The 23,870-nt window shown below is 40.2% G+C and overlaps 1 protein-coding gene across 1 annotated transcript in view; it reads right to left on the bottom strand.

Annotated features, from left to right (window-relative positions):
- LOC124287654 (adenylate kinase 9-like) overlaps window positions 1-23,870 on the bottom strand; it is a 57,037-nt gene that overhangs the window by 4,556 nt on the left and 28,611 nt on the right. Inside the window, 21 exon segments of the mRNA XM_046724157.1 lie at window positions 714-915; window positions 4,263-4,421; window positions 4,911-5,128; window positions 5,527-5,673; window positions 5,862-6,063; window positions 6,612-6,825; window positions 8,634-8,852; window positions 9,562-9,678; window positions 10,133-10,243; window positions 10,667-10,727; window positions 11,309-11,331; window positions 11,613-11,832; window positions 12,920-13,204; window positions 14,068-14,261; window positions 14,955-15,167; window positions 17,371-17,477; window positions 18,119-18,299; window positions 19,154-19,194; window positions 19,572-19,634; window positions 20,096-20,152; window positions 20,444-20,527. Coding sequence (XP_046580113.1) covers window positions 714-915; window positions 4,263-4,421; window positions 4,911-5,128; window positions 5,527-5,673; window positions 5,862-6,063; window positions 6,612-6,825; window positions 8,634-8,852; window positions 9,562-9,678; window positions 10,133-10,243; window positions 10,667-10,727; window positions 11,309-11,331; window positions 11,613-11,832; window positions 12,920-13,204; window positions 14,068-14,261; window positions 14,955-15,167; window positions 17,371-17,477; window positions 18,119-18,299; window positions 19,154-19,194; window positions 19,572-19,634; window positions 20,096-20,152; window positions 20,444-20,527 — 3,118 coding nt within the window.

Genomic DNA, 23,870 nt, shown 5'->3' with positions numbered 1-23,870 from the left:
ATCTACTCCATTGGGGTACAACAACACACAATTAACCATATATCTCGTCTGACCACCAGAGACCCGTGAAGATCCGGGTTAGAATGAATCTTCAGTAACCCATGCTTGTCATAAGAGGCGACTAAAGGGATCGGGTGGTCAGGCTCGCTGACTTGCTTGACACATGTCATAGTATCCCAGTTGTGTAGATTGATGCTCATGCTGTTGATCACTGGATTGTCTGGTTCAGACTCCATTATTTACAGACCGCCACCATATAGCTGGAATATTGCTGAGTGCGGTGTAAAAACTAAACTCACTCATTCACTCTGACCACCAGAGCCTTTGAAATTGCGTCTTACAAATTATCACAGTTTCAAACATATGATTTACAAGTTACAACAGTACAATAAAGATATTTACTTTATATTCTACCCGATAGAAATTAATGACTTCCGAAATCTGTCATGCCATGATTTAAGGCCCAGGTTCGATTCCCTACATGTGTACAATGTGTCAAGCCCATTTTTGGTGTCCCCGGCCGTGATGTTCTAGAATATTGCTAAAAGCAGTGTAAAACTAAACTCACTCATTCATGCTATGATTGGGGATTTACTTTAGCAGTATTAAAGAATTTGGGCCTTGCTAACTGTTTTTAAGAAGAAAACATATGCCTTCCATTGAACAGGTAATAAACTTTATATTACAAATTTGTCAAGGAGTCCTGAACTGACCTCTTCTTGCCATCCAGGAAGGTGACGGGGCAGTAGCCCTGTAGCTCTACTTCTCGGATGGCCTGGACCTGCTCTGGTTTCCTTCGTTTGGGCAGCATCTCTGGTGGGGGCAGCTTGCTGGGTGCCAGAGGCGGCACATAGTTCTCTGGCTGTTCCAGGAACTGGTCGAGCTCCACCTTTGATGCCATCTTGTAGTAGTGACCTGCAGACAAAGTACTGCTCAGACCCTGCTTACTGAGTGTTTCCAACACAAATATTCATTCAGTCTTTCATTACAGAGAAATTCGACCATGGATTACATGAGAGAACTAACAAGTATTCATCTCCCAAAAATAGTTTTTCTGATCTGGGTACATGTTAAACACTCACCTAACTGCCCTTATAAATAACCCTTGTGGCCAAGCATCGGTCCAGCCAGTAGAAACTTTTCTCCTTTCAATATTTAACTTAAATGGTTTCTCAGGCAAATGTTTAATGTTGAAATAACAACAGATTTGCAAAGAGACCCCTTCAGAAAGATAACTGTGAACCTTATTCTTGCTGTGTCCATCTCCAATGAATGAACCCAACAGTCAGTAACCTGCTCCTTGTAACAATTGTTCTAGAAAACCTGATCTAATAATTGATCTCATGTTCATATGAAAATATACTATATACTATGCTTAGATATGCTAAAAGTCATGTCTGTGCCAATAGAATCAGATGTTTTTGACACTGACAGGAATTGGCCAAACTTTATGGATGTCATGAGGGATGAAGGAGTAAACATATACTCCAAAACGTCATGTCCCTCATATTACAGAGGGTTGGCGGGGTAGCCTAGTGGTTAAAGCGTTTGCTCGTCACGTCAAAGATCTGGATCCGGTTGTATCATTGCTTCATTAACTAATGTCCACATTAAACCCTAATGATACATTAAATCCTTAATGCATCATTAGTTAATGGCAACATTAAAAACGGTTGTATCAAACACTTATTAGCGTATCATTATCGAATGACGTCCTAATGTAAACATTTTCATTACATTCAGGGATTCCCCTAAATATTTCCAACAATTCCGTGGTGAAAACACGTAAGCGTTACTCTCGGTCATCCGTCAAAATGGCATCTTTACGGCTAAACTTCGGAACAAAAACAAACATTTCGACTGCTGTGAAGAAACAAATCTAAATAATTCTGAAACGTCGCCAATAAACCTAGAATTGGTTGGGATGTTTTGGAAAATACACAAACACGAACGCCGAAGTGAGCTTTCCGCCATATTGGATAGTGTTTACAACATCAAGTTTTGCTAAGGTCGGTCATATGACGCCTTTTACATCACGCATATTTCATATTCAGTTGTGACAAATGCATCGCTGAATTCCTCATACATTATAGAATCAACTTACAAATGGTGTTTGTCACTAAAATCAACTGTCTAGAAAAAAACGAAACATATTGGGTGAGAAAACGGAGCGTTGTGCTCATAACACAGCGCTTGCTATAAAAGTAAACAAAACGAAAATCAGATTTTATACTGGGCAGCATTTTCTCAAGTTTTTGGACATCAGTTTGTCTATTCGTAGCATGCAAGAGCTCAATACTTTTAGAATATGCACAGAAAGAGTATCGTAGCAAGAACTAGAAAATTAAAAAACAGATACAATACAGAAATTTGATATATTCATTCAAAAGTTCTGTGCAGCGTGACGACATGCCAGACGCAAAACCATGGAGAACGACATAGGCAATTATCGGCATTTTGGACTTTTTCAATGAAAACAATAAAGACAAATAAGCATACGCAGATAGTCAGAATGTTTCCGATTACTTACATCATACATTTATGGACAAAGGTTCCCTCGCAAAATCGCGGGCACCCATATGCACAAAGCCGCCATTTCATAAGAAATCAGTCATCGGTAGTGATGTCATACGTCAACATTGTTGGACATATGTTTCTTTGAGGCGAAGGTTGGTTGTATAAGATTAAACACAATCACACTGTCCTGCGGATTACACTTTTAGTATTAATGTATACTTTGCGCATCGTTCACATATAGTTTCATGAAACTAATTTCATTATCAACATTTAGTATTTTAAACCTAAGTTAATTGACATATTAAATAAAAATTATTTATTTATTTCATGAAATGTATATATGCACACGTCTTTAAAGCATATATATGTCTTTTTCATTGAATTTGTTTATGTTGTGTTATAGCCAAAACAATGTCGTATAACCATTAGCCAGGTGCGCGTTTGTCACAAATATTTTGAGAATCATTGTTTTTGATAATTCCGTGAACAAAACTTCACGAAAATATAGTGTCCTTATTCACAGCAAATTCTCTACAAGTGATCTGAGTTACAGATTAGTATTAAGCATAGCAGAGTGATGCCCCCTTATCTTTATAAGCGTATGACCTTTCTGTAGCCATTTGACGTCATAGGGGAAAATCCATTTTTAACACATATTGCGAGTCATTTTTAAGATTGAGTGTATAATGTTATACATAAGCACACAAACTAATTTAATACATACCTATGTCATTCAGGTATCAGGCAGAATTTTGTTCGCTCACGCTTGCCGTAAAGATGCCAAATTGAAAATATAGTAGCACAGTACTTTTATCAGTGCACGATAAAAAGCAGAGAAATGTACTGTTTTTAACGCATACCAAAATTAAGGGTTACATTTAGCAGTGTCTACTTTTCAAACTGAGTTTTTATACAATGAGATAGGACATTTAATACTCTACATTTCTGTGTAATTTTATAGCTGTAGGTAGATCCAGTGATGCTCAAACGAAATTCTGGCGCAATGTTAACTTTTCCAGTAAGTTTAATGACACTCTAATGATACCCTAGGACCTTCATTAAGTTAATGATGAGGTAATGACAAAACAACGTCATTAGAACGTTACTACAACAGAATTTAATGACACATTACTTAATAAACGTTGAATGGCACGTTAATGCTTCATTGAAGTTTGATACAACCGGGTCCTGGGTTCAATTCCCCACATGGATATAATGTGTGGAGTCCATTTCTTGTGTCCCCTGACGTTATTTTGCTGGAATAATGCTAAAAGCGGCGTAAAACCCAACTCACTTACTCACTCATATGACAGAAGTTGACATTCATACATTATTTTCACTCTCTATGTGTACCACTTGCAAATGCCATTCAAAGACTGACAGAAATGGTTTATTATAATACCAAGGAATATCACTCTTGATCTCTTTGCCTAGTCTCACAGTCCCTGAACCGCATTATTTTCCCTACTGCCTAGCAGTCCCTGCAATGCTAAAGCCCTGAATATAGCAAGTCTAGATTTCCTCTGAATCTTCCATCTCACTGGGGCTCCTTTTCAATTTAAGTTGGTTTATTTGTTACTATCAAAATAACATGTATTCAGAGACTAAGAATTAATCTACTCATAGCCCTGTAATTGTTTTAGGCAACACAGTCACTGATGTACCAATTTTCTCTAAGTAAAGATAACACCGCCAGGTCAATAAACATACGACCAGTGGCTACCCCTGTTAGTTAGAAAACCTACCTCTGAACTCAGCAGCATTTTTGAGTGTAGGATCAGTGGAGCAGTCAACAAGCTCCCCTCGGAGGGCCAGACTGACCGGACAGTACTGCTCGAAGTCTCCCACTCGCTGCAGGAACTCCTTGGGTGTGATGCACATGTCCGCTATAGATGCTGCCTTACCTGGACAACAAACATCCAGTATGAGAACCTGACCATCTTGTCGAGTAAGCGCAGCAACTGACCAAATCATACAAAGTTCAAACGAGCCAAATGCAGTGGCTGTTGTTATGTACTATATTTACCATATTAAGTGACTTGCACATGTTAGTGACACTTGAGCAATGTGACAATAAGCTTTAGAAGTGCCCCCTGCTTGAAAATTCACATAACCATGTATATTTTTGTGTTTTTGTTACAGGTATCTACACAAAAATGTAGTGCAGAAGAGATATGTTATTGCCAAGTTAGCATCATCAGAGTCTTGGTTTCATCAACTACTGAAATTGGTTTGATTACAAGGGAGGTAACTCTGTAATCTGATCAAATTTTGTTTTGAGCTTCATACAGAAGATGTACTTTACCATTTAAACTTGATAACTATGATGTTAGAACAAACACAAAGACCCTCCCTGAATTTAACTTCCACAGTTACACAACTGAAATTCTCACCATCAGTGACCTGCTGAAGGTAGCTCTGAATCTGCTGAACACTCTCCTCGGCAATGTCCAGCATATTCTGCCACACTGCCCACTTTGAGCTGTCACCGTTCACCTCCATGTAGTTCATGTGCTCCTTGATGTACCAGTCCTTCACTTCCTGGATGGTGTCGCGGTAGTTGTGTAGTCGCATTGACAGGATCTGGGAGCTGTCGTGTAGGGGCAGGGTCCTGGAATGCAGTCAGTGAGTGAGTGAAGGATGGAGGGAGGGAGGGAGGAAGGGAGTGGGGGTTGGACAGAGTGAGAGTATCCTTGGTTTCCCGCAACCTTCCTCTCTCCGGGTGAACACTCTAACCACTACACCATGGAGGCAGTCTTTTCATCAGAGTAAAGCAAAATTGAGGAAGAGAGTAGGGGCTGGAGAGAAGAAGGGTAGCTTGGTGTCACACACAGCAGGGTCTGGGAGCTGTCATGTTGGGGCAGTGTCCTGGAGTACAGTGTGTGAGTGAAGGAAAGTGAAAGGAATGGAGGGACGGCAGGATTTAGCCTGTAGCTGACTTCAAGTTTTCAGATAGAAATCATGATTTTGAATTGAACAATGTTGTGAGACTGTGCGATGTAGACCTACCGTGAGGATGAGAGTCGGTCCTTGGTTCCACGGATCATCACATCCTTGCTGTCCAGCTTCATTTCAACAACCCGCACAGGGATCAGGCTCCTCTCAGTCATCAGGTCAATCTGGCGCCGGGTCACTGGGAAGCCGTCGAGCACAAACCTGGAAGAATTCATCACACTTAATGAACTGTTTGAGAGGCATTCTAGAAGTTGTAAGTAATAGGCGTAAAAATAAACTCACTCACACTCACCTGGTACTTTCAATAATCAGTCCTACTTTATTCAGTTTTCAAAACAGAACATTTATAGTAAATATATTTTAATATTTTCCAGCCAACTACTGCTTACCCTCTTGTCTGACATTTCATGTCCAGCATGCAGATCTCCAGAGCCTGTACTGCCAGCTCATCGGGGATGGTGAGGCCACGGAAGAGGTGAGAGTTCATCTCCCGGGAAAGTTCTGAGTGAGGCTGGTTCTGCAGCACCTGTCTCATGGCCTCCCCGATAGACAACCGCATGAGGCCGTACTCCTCCGCAAACCTTGTGGCCACTGCACAAAGAACACATCATGGACTGTGTCAAAAATGTTTAAGTCTACAAGTCTTATATTACATGAACAGTTCTGTTAACTTTCATAAATGTTTCACTCAATTCTTTATGTTGGCAGCTCTGGTAGAACCCCTGAAGGCCAAGGTTAGGACTGGTCTTCAGAAGCCCATGCTTGTCTTAAGAACCAGGGGTGGTGGGGTAGCCTAATGGTTTAAGTGTCTGTTCGTCACGCTGAAGACCCGGATATTATTCCCCACATGGGTACAATGTGTGAAGCCCATTCTGGTGTCCCTGTTGTGATATTGTTGGATATTGCTAAAAGTGGCGTTAAATAAACTCACTCACTCACTCACTTAAGAACGAACTGACAAGATCTGGTGGTTGGGCATGCTGACGCATCAGGAAGCAATTTATGTTTGTGATATCACAGACTGTCTAGACTTGATTATTTACAAACTACCATCCTGATGCTATAATAATGCCGAGTGTGGTGTATAAAATGTCATGGTTAAAATGGACTCAAGTACGAAATATCTTTATCAGACTTACGTGTACTTTTTCCTGACTTGGGCGGTCCGATGATTGCAACTCTGACCGGCACAACTGGTTTGGGTGACTGTTGTTTGAGGAAGGTCATGGGGTCATGCATGAATTCTTCCCGAGCGTGTAAGCTGGACAGGAAGTAGATGTGTTGGCGGTAGATACAGGGGTATGTCTGGTAGCCAGGGCCGCTCATTGCCTGGATGCATTCCCCACTGTGGAGCTGGAGGATGAAATCAGGCAGTAAGTATATATATTACCCATAGACAATACTGAAACAAGTAAATTGTATGTGTACTTGGGTGAATATTACTTCACAAACATCAGTGGATTGTTTTATGTCATCTGGATGGCATTGTTGACTTCATTTAATTCGTACTGAGACACTCATGAAGATCTGGGGATCTTCAGTAACCCATGCTTGTCGTAAGAGGCCACTAACAGGATCGGGTGGTCAGGCTCGCTGACTTGGTTGACACGTCATTGTATCTAAATTGTGTAGAACGGTGCTCATGATGCTAATCACTGGATTGTCTAGTTCAGACTCGATTATTTACAGACTGCCGCCATATAGCTGGGATATTGCTGAGTAGGCGTTAAACAACAACCAAACCAAACCAAAAATCATAATGTGACATTGTCGAAATAAGTGGTATATGTCTATATGATATCTGTATGTCTCTCTGTGAGTTTGTATGGCGTATGTGTCAGACAGTCATAATGTGACATTGTCGAAATAAGTGGTATATGTGTATATGATATCTGTATGTCTCTCTGTGAGTTTGTATGGCGTATGTGTCAGACAGTCATAATGTGACATTGTCGAAATAAGTGGCATATGTGTATATGATATCTGTATGTCTCTCTGAGTTTGTATGGCGTATCTGTGTCATGTGTCAGACAGTCATAATGTGACATTGTATCTGAAATAAGTGGCATATGTGTATATGATATCTGTATGTCTCTCTGTGAGTTTGTATGGCGTATGTGTCAGACAGTCATAATGTGACATTGTCGAAATAAGTGGTATATGTGTATATGATATCTGTATGTCTCTCTGTGAGTTTGTATGGCGTATGTGTCAGACAGTCATAATGTGACATTGTCGAAATAAGTGGCATATGTGTATATGATATCTGTATGTCTCTCTGTGAGTTTGTATGGCATTATGTGTCAGACAGTCATAATGTGACATTGTCGAAATAAGTGGTATATGTGTATATGATATCTGTATGTCTCTCTGTGAGTTTGTATGATGTGTTATGTGTCAGACAGTCATAATGTGACATTGTCGAAATAAGTGGTATATGTGTATATGATATCTGTATGTCTCTCTGTGAGTTTGTATGGCGTATGTGTCAGACAGTCATAATGTGACATTGTCGAAATAAGTGGCATATGTGTATATGATATCTGTATGTCTCTCTGTGAGTTTGTATGATGATGACAGCATAATGTGACATTGTGTGTCTGTATGTCTCTGTGAGTTTGTACAGTGTCATAGTCATAATGTGACATTGTCGAAATAAGTGGTATATGTCTATATGATATCTGTATGTCTCTCTGTGAGTTTGTATGGCGTATGTGTCAGACAGTCATAATGTGACATTGTCGAAATAAGTGGTATATGTGTATATGATATCTGTATGTCTCTCTGTGAGTTTGTATGGCGTATGTGTCAGACAGTCTGTTAGTCTGTGCCATTCTGTCTTTGTGTGTATATGTGTGTGAGAGTGTGTCACCGTGAGTGGTGTGTCTGTATACCTGTAGGAAAGCTGGGATTATTGTTAGGGACAGAATACTTTTCTGCTAACAGCTTCAAAACACACAATTCAAAAAGGGGTACTTGGAATCTGGGTACCTAAGAGGGTGAGTACAAAACGTGAGACAGGATAAGTTTTAAAATTTGGAATTTGGATATACTTTGCTTACGCTTCACCCACTTGCCTCCTGGTACTGCAGTGGATGCAGGAGTGTGTTTGTGTTGTGTAGAGCCTGCTGGATGGGGGAATACCACAGTGAACCACGTACCTGCACCGGGCACCACCTGCCGAAGCGACTGGGTTGTTTGTAGCCAATCTGCAGCATCTTCTTGGAAAGCTTTTCACTGATAGGATAGATTCTCTCAAACAGACTGTGGCGGAACTGAACAAAGGGCTTGATCTTCTTAGTGAGGATATAGCGGACGATGTGGGGCTTGCGGCCGCCATCAACATCCAGACGAGGAACCAGCACCTCCTCCAGAGTGTCCTGATGGGGAGGAAGAGAGCATTAGACAGATTCAACAGTTATCTTTAACATAATGCTCTTCAGGGATAAAGTCTGTCATATGTAGGCTACGGATTCTCACTCCTTGTAGATGCTGTGTGATGAAGCACCTAGATTGTATTACAAATGTTACTGCTTGTAATCACAAAGGGACAAAAGAAAAGTTTCAAAATCACTCAAAACATGCCTAGGTATTCTTACTTGCCATGCTTCACCATAATTCAAATTTGAAAGTGTAACGATCATAAAAAAATATATGTGATTACTTGTTTGGATTAAACCTGTATTTATTGTAAGCACAATGGGTTTCTGCAACAATGAAACCTAAATGAAAATAGCTCACCTTCATGGATGTTAAATTATGAACATTACTTTTAATTAAGTGGCAATATCTATGACTTTTACCATTAGTTGGATGATAACTCTGAAACAAATTGTTACAAATTGCTTGGAAGCAAATAAAGAAACAAGACACTGTAGCTCACTTAAAATAATGGTGACCATGTCAAAAGCCACATATCAATTCCATGAGCAGATTTTGGAGATGTCACAAAGGATCATTCATAGCTCCATAGGCCTTGTCGTTTCAGAGAAATACAGAATTAAAGGTCACAGATGGACAATGTACCACAACTTGACTATGACTTTCAGACTGGTGAACTGATAAAAACTGAGGTTGAACCAGTGTTACCTGAACCTGCTCCAGCCTGTTGGTGTCGTTGTCATACATCTCATTCAGGTTGTTCCTGATCCTGTCCACAGCATCCTCCTCCAGCTCTTCCTCCTCCTCTTCTTCTTCTTCCTCCTCCTGCATCAAAACAACCACAACCTCAAACATCTCACTTATGTTAGACCATTATCATTCATGCAGCCTCGGTATTCTGCATCTAAATTTGAAGACACTCATGCTGTCAACCACTGGTTTGTTCGATCCAGACTTGATCAAGTACAGGTTTACTTCTGTCAACGCTTCAAGACTTACATCTCAATGAGGATTGGGCCCAAACAAAAAATTCCAGTTGCCAGACATTCATATAAACTCAATTAGGGGGGCCACTAGAATTGGGAGAACTGGGAATAGGTACCTACAATCAGGTGATTATGTATTTTCATATTTCAATGTGTTTTGAAGTAAATGAGGAAATTTCTTTTCAGAATATTACAAAATTCTATTTCTGTGCATGAAATTCTCATCAACTGAAAATCTAAAACACACATTTATCAGCTCTACAAATATTACGGTAATTTAACAAATGTATCACCTCAAATTCCTCAGCCAGCATTGCTTCAATGTCTTCTTCTTCCTCTTCCTCCTCTTCTTCTATGTCCTCCTCCTCCTCGTCTTCCTCCTCTCTCTCAGCTGCTCTCTGTGCCTGGATCAAATGTTACACAATGAATCACCGTATTGATAATATTCATGCTTAACATTTCTAATTCAACCAATGTGTTTTCAGATGCTTGATGGGCATTTAGAAGTTGGGAGGTAACACAACAACGTATGGTATGGATTTACAACTTCTTTAATATTTACAACACAACGTTTCTGGGCTACTTCTTGCCCCTTCATCAGGTGAATAACGTTGTGTTGTAAATATTAAAGAAGTTGTAAATCCATAACATACGTTGTTGTGCAATGTGTTTTCATCAGGATAAATACAGCTTTGTGTCCTCCTCATTGGTGATACAAAATCAAATAGAACTTACGATTAGTATGAATCTGTAAAATCAGGTACGGATGATGTAGCGACAGTATAACATACATAGACATTAACATTGTCTCTCATGCTCATGCTCACCTGTCTCTCTTCTCCTTCAGGAGTCCTCTCCTTTGCAAGCTGATCCTTCAGGAGTTCCTCTCTAAGTATCAAGGAATCTTCTGGATTGCAAGCTCCTGGAAACCAAAAACATGTGTAAACATACCCAATGGCTTAGGTTAGGTTTATTCCTTCTCTCTCATACCCAACACAACCCACTCACTCATCCACCAATATCCATTCTTCCACTTCCTCTTGCCTTCACTATCTTCCTCTCACATACCCAACCAAACCCACTCACTCATCCACCAATATCCATTCTTCCACTTTAAGACTGAGATACCCAACCAAACCTACTCATCACCCACCAATATCCACTATCTTCTCACATACCAGGACACTCATCCACCAATATCCATTCTTCCACTTCCTCTTGCCTTCACTATCTTCCTCTCACATACCCAAACAAACCCACTCACTCATCCACCAATATCCATTCTTCCACATCCTCCTGCCTTCACTATCTTCCTCTCACATACCCAACCAAACCCACTCACTCACTCATCCACCCTCCTATCTGCCTTCCAATATCCCATTCTTCCACTTCCTCCTTGCCTTCACTATCTTCCTCTCACATACCCAACCAAACCCACTCACTCATCCCACCAATATCCATTCTTCCACTTCCTCTTGCCTTCACTACCTTCCTCTCACTCACTCATCCACCAATATCCATTCTTCCACTTCCTCCTGCCTTCACCAATACCCACTCACTCACCCACCAATATCCATTCTTCCACTTCTTCTCACATACCACTATCCATTCTTCCACTTCCTCTTCACCTTCACTATCTCCACTCCCCACTTCCTCTTGCCTATCCATTCTTCCACTTCCTCCAAACCCTTCACCCACCTCCATTCTTCCACTCCCTCCACTTTCTCACCACTCACTCCCCCACCAATACCAAATTTGTCTACTTCCTTTTACCTTCTTCTTCTTCGCCTTTTCCATCTTCTTCTGCTTCTTGACCATTCTCTTGTCTCGTTTGATCCGCCACTTGTCTAGTTTGGGTGGCAGCAGGCGGCCGATGACATCACCGTCCGAAACGCCGACAGTGATGGCAGCGTCAGGGAACAGACCCAGCTCCGCCAGGTACTTCACCTCATCCGACGTGCGGGGGAAACCCTCCAGGATGAACCCAGTCGATCTGAACAAAATGATGTCAGAACTGAATTAATATTCATTCATATTTGATGCAATTTTAACATATAACAGGCATGAGACTATAGTATTTGATGGACATAATATAAAAACTCCTGATATGTGCTACTGTAAAACGAGACCTGATTTGAATTGTAAGACCAGCTTGGAGGTTTTATATCTGACTCATCAGAACTGAAATTGTATAAACCTTAAATATGCACCTGTATATAATATTGGACTGGTTCAAAGTCACAATTTAATTCCAGGAAGATTCAATGTGAATCAAACCCATAATCTCATGCATAGTAGTGTAACACACTGCTTACACACTAAGCCACTAGAGTCAGAGACAAAAGGTTGTTCAAGCTCACATATCAGAACTTAAGTTGTGTGTATCTCCATAGATTGAATTTGTTTACCAACCTCAATGTAGACTTCGTATTCTTTCTGGTCCTTTTTAATCAGATTTCTTGCATTAAGACAGTTTATAAGTTGGATAAACACGTCTCCTCACCCTCATGCGTAAATTAACCCCAAACCACAAAGGAATTCTTTATCCTTCATTGAGAACATAAGAACCGTTTTAATGAATATCAGCTCTTGTTGGAGAATGCAAGCAAGGATACAGTGAGTGAGTGAGTGAGTGAGTGAGTGAGTGAGTGAGTGAGTGAGTGAGTGAGTGAGTGAGTGAGTGAGTGAGTGAGTGAGTGAGTGAGTGAGTGAGTGAGTGAGTGAGTGAGTGAGTTTGCTGAGCTTAGGTTTATGCCGCAATATTCCAGCTATATGGCGGCTGTCTGTAAATAATCAAGTCTGGACCAGACAGTCCAGTGATTAACAACATGAGCATCGATCTACACAACTGGGATATGATCACATGTGTCAACCAAGTCAGCGATCCTCACCACCCAATCCCATTACTCGCCTCTTACAACAAGCATGGGTTACTGAAGATCAATTCTAACCTGCATCTTCACGGGTAAGGATACTGCAGGTCTAAGGAATCAAAGCAAACCATTAACCACCAACCACTCAGTGCAGACACTCTATCCACTATACCACAGAGGCAGCAAACCAAAGAGCAAGAGACTCACTTGAAAGGTTCCCTCTGCCACCAGTGGGGGATAATGTTGTCCAGGACTTCTGCAGGGAGAGGCTCATCAGCCTCCAGGTTAGACTTGATGGCCTCCTCTTCCTCTGTCAGCTCGGGCTCGGGCTCCCCCTCTGCTTCCTCATCTTCCTCTCCCTGGGCGGCCTTGCTGTCCTGTCCCTCTACCTCAGCCTGCTTGGTGTCAGAGCCATTTGGCTTCTCATCCTCATCCTTTACTACAGTGCCATCAGGAGCCAGGATAGCACCATCTTCCTCTTCTTCCTCCTCTCTGTTAGCATGGAGTGTCATGTTACTCACTAAGTAATCAAGTCTGGATAATTATAGAACAAACTTTATGGTTAACAATTTCTTTTATTCGTGAGTGCGACGTTTTGATACAGATTCTTGTACCGTTGTCAAGCATACATGTCATTTGTCATCTATGCTTGATAACGGTACAAGAATCTGTATCGAAACGTCGCACACACGGATAAAAAAGTTGTTATCCATAAAGTTTGTTCTATATTGTACTTCCCAACTTCAAAAATGCCACTCAAAGAAGTCTGGATCAGACAAGCAAGTGACTGATAATCACAAGCATCAGTCCATGCAATTGGGATACATTGACTTGAATCAGCTGACTACTGAATCTATTTATTCATCTCTTAAAGCAAAGGAATCCAGAATAACCACAGATTCTCTAACAAAAGCAAATCATATAGCATCATATCATGTAACATCCTCGATGATATCCAGGATATACGCTACGATAACTCTCCACTATACCCTGGATGCATCCACAGCTTGGGGGCGATGATTTTATTATCTCCCTTGGCTAGCTTTTTATCCAATCAGGTGCCTACGCTGGGAAGCTGAGCAAACCAATCACAACACACTTTTGCTTCTTAAATTATCTAACCGTTTAAACTTGGCAACGGCGGCTTAGCTGATTGGCTACTGTGAGAATGCAGAGCCAGCCAAGGGAGGTAATAAAATCCTCGCCCAAAGCCGTGGATGCATCCAGGGTATAGTGGAGAGTTATCGTAACGTATGTATACCCTGGAGATTATCAAGGATGATCATGTAAAGAATTTAAAAAACTGAGTGTGACTGTATTTTTCAAAATGGCAGCCAGCATTTGTTTCTACTCACTCTTCCTCTTCTTCCTCCTCATTGTCTTCCTCAAACTCAGGCCCAATCTTCTTCTTGGTCTTGGCAATGATGAGCTCTTGGAGCCTCTCCCTGAAGGCAATGTGGAACAGGCCCAGCTTTTTGGCTAGGTGACGACCGTGGAGGGTCTTCCCAGCACCGCGTGGACCCAGGATCAACAGCCGGACTGGCGGGGCCTGGAACATATACACAGGAGCTATAAGAATGCTATACAATCTCACGTAATGAAATATACTTCCAGTCAGTGTAAGTTAGTATGTATATTGTTTAATTGACTTAATGTTAATTTGATTCACTTTCCATGTCAAAGCCTTACTCCAGTGTTGATAGTCTTTCAGAGGTACAGATAAGCTGCGTATCTGCGCAGATATTCAAATATTTATGTGAAAACTCAATTCCTATTAAGTCTATTGCGTACAAGTATGCTTGAAATTTTGTAAATACTGAATAAGTTTGATATTACCTGCGTACAAACCAAAAAAGATAAAATAACTGTGGTATACTGAGAGGTTCTCTTTCAGCACCTGGCAACTTGGCAGCTTGCATTCTTTCTTATCATTTCTCATATAACTGATCAAAAATTAATAACAAACACGTAAACCAACATATAAACTTTATAATATTTTTACAATTAATGGGAAATGGCAAAATACCCAATTGAGTTTGAGTGAGGTGGGTACAATTTATTTGGTTACTCAAAGGAAAATTAGGATACCCAACTGAGATGAACACAAGCGAGTACATTAACTCAATGACCCAAAAAGTTATCTGTAGCTCTGCTCTTTTAAAAAATGCAGTGGAAGCTTTTGCAAGTTAATGATTCCAAGAAAAATCCCTGATTTTGCCATCTGAAAGGAGCAGCTACTTACCTCGAGTGGTTTATTCTTGGGCAGGTACTGTTCTGGGTTGTTGAGGAAGGAGTCTCTCGCCTCGTTGGTGGAGAGATAGTACACCCGCTCTCTGTACTTGGCTGCTATCTCTGGGTTGCCAGGGAACAGCACACCCGTGTCCTTGAGAGCTACTGGGCAGAAGTGGTTTGTGTCCCCCAGGGGTTTCTTCTTGTTACGATTAGGGTCTTCCTCCTGGTCAGGCAATGTTGGGAGTCAGGTACAAGTCAGATGGGTTGGAAGTGTTCAAGGTTATTCCATTAAAGAATGATACATATACAGGTGTTTGTACCAGCTTCACAGCCCTAACTGCCTGAGATACCATGCTGCAGTTTAACATGGAGATCACTCACACACAGTACACTGATTCAGAGCTTACCAGCCCCACTCTCCTACCCAGAGTTCCATGCGGTAAGCCAGCATAGTACCTCTGCCACAGGCCAGAAAAATGTGACGATTCGTCACATCTTGCAATGTCCATTCAATATAATGTACAGATTTCTTTTCCTCTTTTATTTTTGTGACTCTACACATCTAACTAAACATCTTTAATAGAATGATTTAGTTTCACTGAGAAAATATCCAAAAACATGTAACACTATTTCGATTTGCGCAGCGATCCTTTGTTTACATAGGTTGTACGGCTCCACGTGCTGTCATCGAAGCCGACGGAGAGCAAACGATGCAGCCAGTTTGATATCTAAATATGTACTGTCATAGACCTAACTGTCGCAGTTGTGGAAGAATATATATGTAACAATGTAAAACATTATGAAGAGAGCGCCGAAAAGCTTTCGTGAGTCCAGTCTCTTCTTATTATGAATATGCGCGTTTGATTACAAACAAGAGAAAAGTCAGGTCAAGTGATATGCAAATTAGCCTGTGGCAGTGATGTTATGTTAAGTCATCGCTGTGCTGGAGTGTGTACCAGCCCTTATAGCTAAAATGGATAGAAGTCACATTAAAATGCCCGCATGTTATCAGAAATAGGCAGGCCACTGTGACTTGATAATGCCCCCAAATTGCTTGACGATGGTCCATTATCACGCCAACTTTAACCACTGTACCATAAATTACAACATGCAGCAATGAAAACATCGACTGGATCTCTAACGTTGTTGAGCACTGAAAAAATGGCGGCTGGTAGTATGGGCAAAGGTCAAGGTTGAATGTCGTCACGCTCAATAGTGACGTCATCTGTTTTGTTCTATGACGTTTCCATATTTGTAAAAAGTGTGTCAGTGAACTCCGACGTTTGTTGTTAGCAGCAAATGCTTCAAACCCGATACCATTGTATGTTCTTATTTTATTAAAAATTCTCTCTATTTTAGCTACAATAACGGTAACGCTATTTTTCAGGGCAGTATTATTTGCAGAAGCCCCCGGTCTTTTCAACTGCCCTCCTTCGTTGGGCAGTTAATGAAAGACCTAGGGCTTCTGCAAATGATAATGCCCTGAAAAAACAGTGTTACCCTTTTTTTTTTTTCTTTTTTTTTCTTATTTTTCTTACTAATAACGGTACATGGTTAGAGTTACCCTGATATTGTTTTATCCCTTTAAAGCTGAGTACTGGACAGGGTAACAACCAGAACCATCTTTAGATGTGTTTTCGGGTTTGAAATGGCCAGGGACCAAACCACCACCTTCCTCTTGCCGACATTCAACTCTATTACATTAGGAACCTTAGAACATTTCTATGTTTCTTAGGCATCGTCTTACATAACCAAACTTGACTATTTTTTATGGGATTATATTTCTACTCCAGACTACAAATACCTCGCATCCGGTCAGCAGCGGTCAACGACACTAATAGTGACAATTTATTACAACAAATAATATGGAAAAAAGGATATAACAAAGAAGAAGGATAACAAATTATAACGATTTTGAAAACTTCTTGAAGGCAACTCCCAATAGAAGGTATGCTAGATCCTGGCTACTGAAAGATATTTCGTCTTACTTTTAGTTTTACACTGAATCGCACAAAAGGTTATGGGTAAAAGTAAGGTGCGGGTTATGTGTAGACTGTGGTGTGGACAGTAACTCCAAAACTGGGGTGCAGGTAATATTCAGGGCGGTAATGGTGCAAAAATCACGGTAGTTCAATCCAGCAACTGGTTATGTATGCCAGCTCAATCTAATTTACAGAATGTTTGGTGAAAGTGCCAAAAGGTATAGCAAAATAACATTCATTCCCCCCCCAAAATATTCTCAAAATATAAAGTATAACTCACATGGTCACAACATATCTTTCCGGCCTTTGACGTTTGTACATACACCATCCTTAATCTTTGGATATGTTTTTCTATGTCTGAGTTCTAGATATCGGTACTTTGTATCTGGGACTTTATGTTAGTCTACACATCTCCCTTCTTTCCCAACATGTATGTTCTCTCACCTCTTCTTCAGCCTCCTCTTCCTCCTCATTAGCATCAGCTTCATTGTCTTCCTCCTCTTCATCAATGTCCATCCCTGAATACTCCCAGCCACAGTAAGCCAGCTGCCCTGAGAGAGTCAGTCAAATTCAGTGATTGCTGTTATATGCTAGTTTGCTATGTTGTACACCGCCATGGCAGTTTATGTGTAATCAAGGGGTCGATAGCATGAGCAACAACCCATTCTGCAGGATTAGAATACACAATCATCCCAGAACTATTTCTCAAAGCAATCTCAGCAGATTGTAACTACTTTAACAAAGATTTACAAACATAGGACAAAACTCAGTGGAACAGGACAACATCTGTTGAGGTGTTCTTCATCTTTAGATACTTGGGGTAGGAAAATGATGTAAGGGAAGGTTACTGGTCATGTGATAGGCAGGAACAAAACTCTAATAATAAATTAATAACTGCATAATTTTGGGGGGTGTTTCAATATTATAATTAAATTCAGATTCAATTCAACTTCTTAGTGAGTGAGTTTAGTTTTACGCCACTTTTAGCAATATTCCAGCAATATCACGGCAGGGAACACAAGAAATGGGTTTCACACATTGTGCCCATGTGGGGAATCAAACCTGGGTCTTTGGCGTGACGAGCGAACGCGTAAACCACTAGGCTACCCCACCACCCCTCAACTTCAAAGTCCCAGGTGATTGCTGATTTAGTACAAAACATATTTAACGTCAGAAAAAAATTTGTTCTCACTTTCAACATTCTCTACAACATTTGAAAACATCTCCTCAATGTTCTTGTCATCAATATCGACGATGATGGGTTCAATGCTGGTGCTGCCGGTGATGGTGCCGTGTACAGACACAAAGTCCTTGTCATGCTCCGCTCTCAGCTTCTTAAACTCATCCATCTCAGGGCCATCTGGGACTTTTGTCTGGAAGGAGTTGTCAGAACAATACAACATACAGAAACAATAGTTCATTGTCAGTATCTTTAGATCAACACCCTTTACTTGTCTGACTGATTATCATATTACGCCATGTCACACAATTTCCAAGCTATTGTATGATACAATCTTCCTTGAAGCACACCAGTTGTTGAAACCAATAGCAAAATTCGACACCAGCCAACCAATCCCCAATTTGTCCATTTTAAACATCTGTTCTTGCCCTAAAACCCCACAAGGTTCTTGTAAAGATTCAACATTATGTAAATTCAATGGTCAAGCTTTGTAATAAGACCTGTAACCATGGCAACCAACCCAGTGGCTGATAATGTGAGCATTGATCAATGTCACCAGGTATTGAAATAAAACATTTCATACTATATCTCCTTTTAAAACAGCTTTGGGGCAAGACATATTTTATTGTTGTAATACTATGTTGCAGAAATTGTTACCAAATCCAGTTAGTAAAATACAATGAAATAAATTTAAAGTTCAGCATGATATTTTCCAGATTTGCAGGTGCTATTTGATGCTCTGAAGAGTTTCATTGGCACCTTAGTGTAGAAACAAACATAGGAGCATAACCTCTCTGTCATAACATACTTCAACGATACAAATTTCAGTACATATATACTCATGGAAACAAATAAGGAAACACATGAAAGTACAAGTGTTCCTTTATTCTTTTCCAGAATTTCACCCACAGTGCAATATAAAGCTTGTGAAGAAACCTGGAAAAGAATAAAGGAACACTTGTATTTTCAGGTGTTCCCTTACTTGCTTCCATGAGTATATTTCTTTACACTTACAAGTGAAAATCTATCATGAACATCACAACATACCTCATCTGTTTCAACAGGTGGAGCTTCTTCCTTCTCTTTCTCTGAAAGTCGCCAAGATGAAATTTAAAATGCATGGAGGACTAATAGGAACAACAAAACAATGTTTACACATGTGCTGAAAAGCTACATGATATGAAGACATTAATAAACATCATGCCAATGTTTCTGAAGTACAAGTAGATATGAAACTTAACTTCTGCATACAACGATCCCACAGTTGTGTGTTATTACACAAGCAAAGTATCTCCTTTGAAATTACAGGAATATTGTAACCATCGTAACATTTTACATTTTAAGAAGCAGCTCAAACGTGTGACGAACGATAGAAAACGTATTGACAGTAAGGATAACACTTCAGGGAAACAGACATTTCTTTGATGCTTTGAGATGCTGCTTTCCCCCTATGTTGACCACTCACCCTGAGGATTAGGATTAGGAGGCAAATGCTTATCAGGAGGATTAGCAATTTTTCCTTTTTTACCTGAGCGATGAAGAGAACAAAATAGAAGAGAAAAGAGAGACAATGAGTAGATAGACAGAAAGAAGAAATACAAAGGGATGTACAAAAACAAGAAATGAGATGAAGTTGGTTATAACATAAAGTTAGAAATTTCTTCAGAACTTTGAATGTTATATAAGAGGTATACATCCTTACAATGCCATCTGTATGGAGACATATGGTCTGGTGGACTAGTGCACAAATCAAGAGGAAACACTTTGCCTCTGACCCAGCAGTGAATGGGTACCGGTAGAATGAGATGGCAGTAACATGGCTGCTAACCATCTAATACCTCATAGGCAGCTTGTACAGGGTGATAAGAATGAAATTTGAGTGCATATTGACTCCTTGAATAATGTTGTGCTTTACAACATGGATCTGGCACATTACTATCATGATTATTCTTGATTCAATGGTGTAATATATCTCAGTTTTTAACTCACCAGCTGTTGTGTCCATGGTCTGATCTCGACTTGCATCTTCAGATTTATCATCATCATCTTAAACAACAATTTAGAAAATAATTAGTGATTAAGTTTTTATAACTTAAAGTTCACAGCTGCACCCACAGACACACTTACTCCAAAACCCTTGATTATAGCCTTGACCTTCCACTACGTAATTCTTCACATCAAATTTTGCTACAGATTGCATCTAATTATCACTACAGTCTACAGTTGACTACAAAAAACTAGAATAAAGGCTGACAAAAGGCAACGTCATCTACAAACAAAGAACACTAACAGCCTGCATGAAGCAAGCAGACCCAGTTCCAATGCCACAAGTGCTACCTTTGGTATTATCCCCTGGCTGTGAGTCCCGGTCGTCGCCGTCCTGAGACTGCCGATCCATGGACTGATTCTCGTTCTCACCCTCTTCACGTCACAGACAGAAATACCAGCATTAATGTAATGGAGGGCTTACCCACTTGCAGGGTGCAGGGTGTAGGGGTGGCAGCTGTAGGTAGTGATAGGGTGCAGGAAGGTAAAGTCAGGGAGCAGAAGGATTAAGTCAGGAAGCTGTATTGTAAAGTCCGGGAGGTTGAAGGTTAAGTCGGGGAGGTTGAAGGTAAAGTCAGATAGTTGTAGGGTAAAGTCAGGGAGGTGGAAAGCTGTATGGTAAAGTCAGGGAGGTGGAAAAGAAAGTAGGTAGCTGTAGGGTAAAGTCAGGGAGGTGGAAAGCTAAACGGTAAAGTCAGGTAGCTGTAAAGGGTAAAGTCAAGGAGGTGAAAAGTCACGGTTGTAGTGTAAAGTCAGGGAGGTGAAAAGCAGTGTAAAGTCAGCAAGGTGGAAGGTAAAGTCAGCCAGGTTGAAGGTAAAGTCAGGGAGGTGGAAAGCTGTAGTGTAAAGTCAGGGGAGGTGGTAAAAAGCTGTAGGGTAAAGTGTCAGCAGCGGGTGGAAGGTAAAGTCACAAAACTGTAGTGTAAAGTCAGCAAGGTGGAAGGTAAAGTCACAAAGCTGTAGTGTAAAGTCAGGGAGGTGGAAGCTGTAGGGTAAAGTCAGCAAGGTGGAAGGTAAAGTCAGAAAGCTGTAGTGTAAAGTCAGGGAGGTGGAAGCTGTAGGGTAAAGTCAGCGAGGTGGAAGGTAAACTCACAAGCTGTAGTGTAAAGTCAGGGGATGGAGGGTGATGTCAAAGAGCTTGAGTGCAAAGTCAGGGAGAGTAAAGTCAGTGCAGGACCAGAAGGGTTACGTCTGTGAGGTGTAAATGCCAGCAGGTGAAGTACATGCAAGTACTTGCAGCTTCATGCAGTGATGTAGTTCAACCATGCAAGAAGCATTCCATAGCGTAAGCTGCAGTGCTGCCATGCAAGATGCAGTATCAAGATATGGGGATGGTTATGATGTTAGACTGGAGTTTCATGGGCTGACTTAGAGGATGATGCATACAGTCAGTACTATTACAATGACAAACTTGCAACAACATTGCCTCGAACACTATTTCAGTTAAATCCTAGTCAGGCCTACCAAAAAAAACTTTCCCACTGTGCAGAAAAACGCAGAAAAGCCCACATTAATCGTGGAAATAGCAACATAAACATAATACCTCGCTACTGAAACAGTAAAAACGGCAACGAAAAACTATGAAACTGCAACATTTTTATATCAGCGAACTTTGACCTCTACTGCACATGCGCATTACGATCCGTGCATCTTTCCAATTTCCGAGCAACCGTGAATCGCCTCCTCATGTAGAAAAAGTATTAAATATGTCGAAATAATTGCTGTCAGTCATTACATATGAATGGAAAGTAAACTAAACAAAGTGTGCACACAAGTATCATGATGATAAATGCCAAATACCACAACAGGAATACTTAAAAAGGGAATGTAACTTTTGTCCAAGCAGGAAAATGTCAACATGCGATCGAGACTTCCTCTTCCATGTTGGCATGCGCGCTTCGATTTTTGAAGCTCTATTCCAGCTATATCCAGGTGTAAATAATCGAGTCTGGACCAGACAATCCAGTGATCAACAGCATGAACATCGATCTGCGCAATTGGGAACCAATGACATGTGTCAACCAAGTCAGCGAGCCTGACCACCCGATCCTGTTAGTTGCCTCTTACGACAAGCCTGGGTTACTGAAGATTCTTTCTAACCCGGATCTTCACGGGTGGAATGTTGAAGTCAGCAATATACCAGATATATGATGGCGGCATGTTGATAATCAAGTCTTGATAAGGCAAATCAGTTGGAGACATATTCTGACCCGCAGGTTTGGACACAAGATCTGTCAGGACAAGTCACAATGACACATTACAACAAGCATGAAGTACTGAGGGCTTATTCTGACCACCAAGAGACTAGATTTAACTCAAACAGAATATTATGATTTTCAATGACAGAGAAGCAGCTAACCAGATATTTACAAGCCCGAATAATCACACATAAGAACACCCTGTAAAAAGCATGAAATTCTTCTAGTTCATAGAAAATGTTTAACAACAGCAAACTGCCTTGGACCAATACCGAGCTAACAACAAATTGTACCACTGTAATGGCACCAACCAAACTGGGAAGATAATCACGATAGCTGATTGCGGCCATGAATGAGTACTGCAAACATTATTTCAGATATCCACAACCCTCGCAAACCTTGGAGACAGGTCTATTGCGGCCTAAAACCTTGCTTGGGTATAGTCAAGCAATGTTATAGTAACAACTAACACAAAATGGCTAAATACATGAATATACTATACTGAATATACAATCTATACTGAACAAAAAAAGTTAGGCATCGTTACTAATTTATTTTTTTTAATTTAAAGCGAGGATTACTCAGGATAGGGAAACACATTCATACAAATTAGAAAACTCCAATGTTTTTGTTTAGTATATATAACTCCCTGTCCCATGTTAGTAGAAGATATAGACAACATGCAAGGCTGTTACACTGGTGCCATCTATGCTATAGTGTGTGCAACCAATAGCAGGAATCATCTGGATGCTCTGCATAAAATCATAAATCATGTCAAATTAGAAAATTACTTTCTATGTCTACAATGACTCAACATTACTGTTTCTAGTATAAACTATTTGATTTAAATATTTGTATAAAATCATAAATCATGTCATAATAGAAAATTAGTTTCTATGACTACAATGACTCAATATTACTGTTCTAGTAAACACTATTTGATTTAAATAATTGTATAAAATCATAAATCATGTCAAAATAGAAAATTAGTTTCTATGTCTACAATGACTCAATATTACTGTTTCTAGTAAACACTATTTGATTTAAATAATTCTCATGTCAAAATAGACACAAGCAACAAATCAACAAGTGGTATTTATTAAAGAGATACTCATTCCCCAAAGACAAGTTCTGGATGAGGATAATTTTTTAACAGAGAAAGTATATTGTTTGAGACTGTTTTGCTATTTTCATCAAACTGTTAAAGTACTGAAGATGCCAACCCTTCCTCCCCTGAATCCCAAATACCATTCTAATCTTTGACAATGAGTCCCACTGCTTACCCTGAATCCCAAGCACAACTTAATGCATATCTCAGAAGCATTGACAAAAAGATTCAATTTGAAATACACTACTGAAAATATTTGTTCAAAAGAGAATAATACAAAAATGTTTACTTAACCATTACAACTTTGTTCAATTTTGAATAAGTGTACCAAATACCAATCTGTGTACCACAATGCTGAGTCCCTCACACCATCTAAACGTATCCCTATATCCTGTGTACCAAAAAGGGGTTG

This window comes from Haliotis rubra, unplaced genomic scaffold (assembly GCF_003918875.1).
Source record: "Haliotis rubra isolate DU_JTF1 unplaced genomic scaffold, ASM391887v1 Scf403, whole genome shotgun sequence".
Lineage (NCBI taxonomy): Eukaryota > Metazoa > Mollusca > Gastropoda > Lepetellida > Haliotidae > Haliotis > Haliotis rubra.
Note: the sequence above shows the minus strand (reverse complement) of the source record. Positions and strands in the feature narration are given on the sequence as shown.